The sequence below is a fragment of the Arvicanthis niloticus genome, chromosome 3 (assembly GCF_011762505.2).
Source record: "Arvicanthis niloticus isolate mArvNil1 chromosome 3, mArvNil1.pat.X, whole genome shotgun sequence".
NCBI lineage: Eukaryota > Metazoa > Chordata > Mammalia > Rodentia > Muridae > Arvicanthis > Arvicanthis niloticus.
Window position 1 is genome coordinate 50,377,061 of NC_047660.1, and position 4,777 is coordinate 50,381,837.

At 50.0% G+C, this 4,777-nt stretch overlaps 1 protein-coding gene across 2 annotated transcripts; it reads right to left on the reverse strand.

The window, feature by feature from the left end:
* Window positions 1-426: 426 nt before the first annotated feature.
* On the reverse strand, window positions 427-4,523 carry Nkx2-6 (NK2 homeobox 6). 2 transcript variants are annotated; one of them, XM_076930482.1, is made up of 2 exons: window positions 4,273-4,360; window positions 427-1,561 (listed from the first exon to the last, which is right to left on the reverse strand). In XM_076930482.1, the coding sequence occupies exon 2, from the start codon at window positions 1,515-1,517 to the stop codon at window positions 945-947; it is 573 nt and encodes a 190-aa protein (XP_076786597.1). In that variant the 5' UTR covers window positions 1,518-1,561; window positions 4,273-4,360; the 3' UTR covers window positions 427-944. The 2 variants fall into 2 exon arrangements, with proteins under 2 accessions (XP_076786597.1, XP_034354878.1); XM_034498987.2 differs by having other exon boundaries at window positions 433-1,561; window positions 4,277-4,523.
* Between the last annotated feature and the right edge of the window lie 254 nt (window positions 4,524-4,777).

Sequence of the window (4,777 nt, forward strand, 5' to 3'; positions counted from 1 at the left end):
GTCCTACCAAAGCTAAATTCCTATTCTCTGTCTTCTGGTTGAATGACTTAAGATTAGGAGGGGAATGTAAATTGTGCATGATTTTGGAGATCACACAATTACAGTTTCTACTATCATTTTAGATTTACCTGGGGTGGGGCAGGGCTTTTTTCCTGAGGGGACTTCAATGTCCCCTAAGAGTATCTACAAAGAGAGCAAAACGTGTAAGGAGAAACCTACCTTTAGGGCTGAACTGGTTTTATCTCCCTAGTCCCATTTTATTTTGCTTTAGATACAGGATCTCTTTACTTAGCCCAGGTTGGCCTCAAACTCCCCAATTCTTCAGCGTGGGTCTCCCGAGTGCTGGAATTACAGAACTTCTTTAGGGTCTTGGTGGCTCTAACACGCATACACACCGAATATAGGTAGCTCATTTATTCGTCTGGCTCTTCCCTACGTAAAATTCAGTCGCGGTGAGTGGAGAGCCTAAATGAAGAGGCCCCTCCTGAAAGCGAGTTCACTGCCAAGGAAAGTGCTCGCCTGTGGATGTTCCCAATAGTCCTGGTGTTTAAACCCATAGCAGAGCGTGGCTGGCATTAAAAATCCTGTCTGGCACAACTCCGCATCCCGCATCCCGGCTACCCGCTCCCGCTCCACCCCCCACCCCGCACTCGTTCCTTTAAAGAGTGGAATGCAGGCCGCTGCACTGGTTTAGTAGTTCAGAATCACCCGCCTTCATACTATCAACCGCCACCGTGCTATTTTCTCTGCACAGCATCTATGCGGCTAGCCAAACCGAGGTTACACCTCCAAGGGAAAGGGTGTTCTCAAGGTCTTCGGGGGCTGCTCCTCCGGGCAGTTCGGTTCCGAGATCAGTAAGGTGGGCAGTGCTTTCCAGCCCCGCGGCGACCAACAGGAAGGGGAGGGGACAAGGCGTCTTAAGGTAGTAGGTGAGCCCAGGCTTTTCACCAGGCTGTGACTCCCTGTACCGTAGCGGGCAAATGGCCCTGCGGGGCCGTACTTTGGCCACCTGTGCTGAAGCCAGAACTGGCCAGTGATGTGAGTGGCCCGGGGCCGGCGCCGGTGTAGCGGCCCGTGTAGCTAGCACCGTAGGGAGTGCCTGCGTAGCCACCAAAGCAGGAATAAGGCGCGGTGGCTGAGTAGGGACCCGGGAATGCGGGTACGTCGGGATCCAGGCAGGGCTTGCCGTCCAGTACCAGTACGGGCACTGCCACCCGGCGCGGTGCTAACGGGTGGCCCGCCAGTTCCAGGGTCTGGTCCTGGCGCTGCCTCTTGCATTTGTAGCGCCGGTTTTGGAACCAAATCTTGACCTGCGTTGACGTGAGCTGAAGCACGCTGGCCAAGTGCTCCCGCTCGGGTGCAGACAGGTATCGCTGCTGCTTGAAGCGCCGTTCCAGAGCCAGCACCTGAGCCTGCGAGAAAAGCACGCGGGGCTTCCGCCGTGGTCGTGTCTTGGTCGGAACCGGGTCGCCTTGGCGCACGTCGTCGCTCAGGTTGCCCACTCCTGGATCCATCATCGGGTTCCCGGCTTCAAGTGAGGAGATCGCGCCCGGGAGAGTCTCTAAAGTCACATGGAAGGAACACCATCAACAGCCAGCATCAGGCTCAGGTTTTCTCTAGACCGCCCTCTCCCCGGCAGCTGAGCGTCCTTTGGTCCTCCCTCCCGTCGCTACCCTTTTCCGAATGTCCTATTCCTCCGACCTCTGTGGCTTTTGTAACCGCCAGAGCCTGAATAAAGTCTGACACGCTGTGCACCCCGGTCTACATTTCGTTTCGCAAATAATAGACTTCGGATCAGGTGTGTTTATTGTCTTAAGTTGTGTCTGGTAGTCCAACAGTGTGAAAAATCTTAAAAACGTGAGCGTGCAGGCCTATCAGAATGGGGCTGGATCTCAAACACACTTCACGAACATGGTGCTCTGCACTGTGAATTAAGAACAAACTATTTCCTGCGCAAATTAAAACTCAGTATTTCCTGATCCCTACTTTCAGCTTGGAAATAGAGGTTCTCTTTGATATGTGAAGTTAAGATCCTTATTTAAAAAAACAAAACAAAACAAAACAAAACAAAAACCAGCCTCTTTCTCCTTTAGGATCCTTTTGGCAAACGGGCAGTCTTTTGCCCAGCCAGGCTGTGACTATATCCAAGTCCGACTAGATACAACCTCTCCCCCCTGCTGCCCGCTTCTCTTGGCTTCTCTCTTCTTTTTCTCTTTCCCATTGGTCTCCACGAGGATAGAGAGAAACTCACAAGGGAGAAATCCAGGGACACAGAAGGGAGAGTGCAAGACAGGCAGAACGTCCTTTAGAGGTTCCACTGGCTCCGGTTGAGGTCTTGACTCTCAACCCCTAACGCTGCGCACAACCTCTGGGGGAAATGTCTGTTTAAAAAGTGTGAGAGAAAAATGTCTCCCCCGCCCCAGAGGCATATCCTTAGAGAAATGGAGGGCACTAAAGAGTGGGAAAAGAGAGGGTTTGTTTCTTTTTCAAAAAATATAAACGAGACTGACCTCCAGCAATGCTGTAGAGCAAACAAGTCTAATTGAAAGCCCCCAACTAAGCAAAGGCAGTAGCATCCCGTTAAGTTCTGGGTCAGCCTGATCTACATGTCCAGCCCCAGGCTAGTAATAGTTTCCAAGTCCCCATTAGGAAAAGAGCCCCTACACAGGTAAATCCAAAACGATAGTAGAAACTTTAACTGTGGGATCTTCAAAATTATGAAAACTATCTCAAACTGTGATCATTCAAGTTGGAACTGAAAAGAAGCTCAATTTATTAATGGAAGCCCTGGGTTCGATAGAACATAGCTTTGGTAGGACAAAGGGGGTGGGGAATGAATAGGGAGGGTAGTCTGGCTTCCTTGAATTTCATTTTTAGACAATGAAAATTGATTCTTTACTTCCCCACACAATGAACACATTAAAGGTTAAATTAAAAAAAAAAAAACCAAACTCAATAAACAAACAGATAAAAAGGTGTTAGTATTCTGTGCCTTCTTAGAAACAATTAGAGAGCTCTGAGCCCTGCTTTCAGGAAAGCACAGATTCAGATGGGGATACATGTCCCACGGCTTTTTGGTGAAGCTTACCAGATGGCCCATTTCCCTGACCAACAGCCCTCAGGGCTAGGCTGGACTAGGTCCTGAGTGGCTATCACAATGGTAGAAGACAGGTTGCCACAGGTTGCTAGTTAAGGGGCACGTTGGGTGTGCCTGGGGCTGGAGCAGTTCAGAGAGAAACAGCTGTTTCCAGCAAAGCTAAAAGCAACACAGGCCCAGGGAACTGAATGTTTAGTGTCCACTACAGAAAACTCATTTGAACACAACAAAATTTAATGTTCTCTTCTGGGGTCAGGTGATAGACAGCCTCAAGTCAGAGGATAATTCCAAAGTCTACCTTTTATTTGGCTAGATTGTTGCCTTGGTTATCCCTGGTCTGGCTTAGTAGAGGAGGCTGGTTGTGCCAAACTATTTCCTTCCCCACCTCAGACTTGTGGAAATACCAGGGCTGGAGGCTGGGTGAGAGGACAGTCCATTTCATTCTTTTCAATAGCAGGCCTTCCCTGACTATAAATACCACCTAAATTATTGTAGAAGCTACCAGAATACAAATTCATTACTTGCTTTTTCTCTTTCCACAAGCTAAGAATGGGTTCCCGGACTTCTCAGCTTGCCCATGCATTTTGGACCAGGTTCCAAGATTCTGAGGGGGTGATTTCCCAGCTAGGGTCTCATTGATTCTTAAGCACCCTCAGGTTCACTTGAAAGGCAACACACACACACACACACACACACACACACACAGACACACACACACACAGACAGACACACACGTTCCTCGTCCCCCATTTTCTCTATAGAAAAAATATCTCTCTCTCTCTCTCTCTCTCTCTCTCTCTCTCTCTCTCTCTCTCTCTCTCTCTCTCTCTCTGTGTGTGTGTGTGTGTGTGTGTGTGTTCAGATAAATCAGCATGCCCCAGAATATCTCCTCCAGGAATGTTCCGGCTAGGCAAGTAAGGACAGTGGTGAGGAGTGAGGGGGTTGGAGGGGAAAGTTTTCAGAACTTGGCTCCATTGGAACCCTGTCTTTGTGGTTAGCAGAGGGGCATTTGTGGGAAGAAACACCCCCAAATTCAAGTCTTTAGGAGGCAGGACAGAGAGGCTGTCTTTTGAACTCCTAAAATGAGGGGTGGTAGGATGAGATCCCAAACGATGAACTTTCTCCCCCCGTAAAGACCCACTCCTTTAATAACTTCTGCAAGAAAGAGTGCTTACTTACGCGGCTCCCTCACAGGATTCGAGTCCATCTCCAGGACTCTCTCCCAGGTGCACAGAAAAGTTGCTGCTTGTGCCCTGTTGCCGCTCTCTGAGCCTCCGGATTCCGTGTTCCTTCTTAGGCACTGAGGCTTTACTTGGTTCCTATGCAACCCCCATTGTGATGGGGTCTTGGAATCGGTCTGTTCGTGCTCCAGCCTGAGGATGTCATCTACCGAGAAAGGGGTGGAGGCCACAGGGCTAGGCAACATCTCTAGCCGAAGGGGGCGGAGCTGATAAGTTCTCAACAACAGCCAGGTGTGGCGCCCCCAACTTCCCCTTCTGTAGTGCAGTCTTAGTCGACTCCAGAATGCACACTCAAGGTCCTGGACAGCGCCTTCCCTTGGTCCTGTCTGCTGGCGGAGGAACCCGGACTGGGTGATAAGATTGCGGTCCTCCATTGGTTCTCACAGAAACCACGTGCTAACCCTGAGCCTTCCTACCCAAAAGCTTGGAAATGTGGGCC

Coding starts and splice junctions, on each gene's coding strand:
- Nkx2-6 (XM_034498987.2), bottom strand. CDS start 4,523: ATGTTGCCTAGCCCTGTGGCCTCCACCCCTTTCTCGGTAGATGACATC. Junction 1,562..4,276: donor GAATCCTGTGAGGGAGCCGC/GTAAGTAAGCAC, acceptor ATGTGACTTTAG/AGACTCTCCCGGGCGCGATC.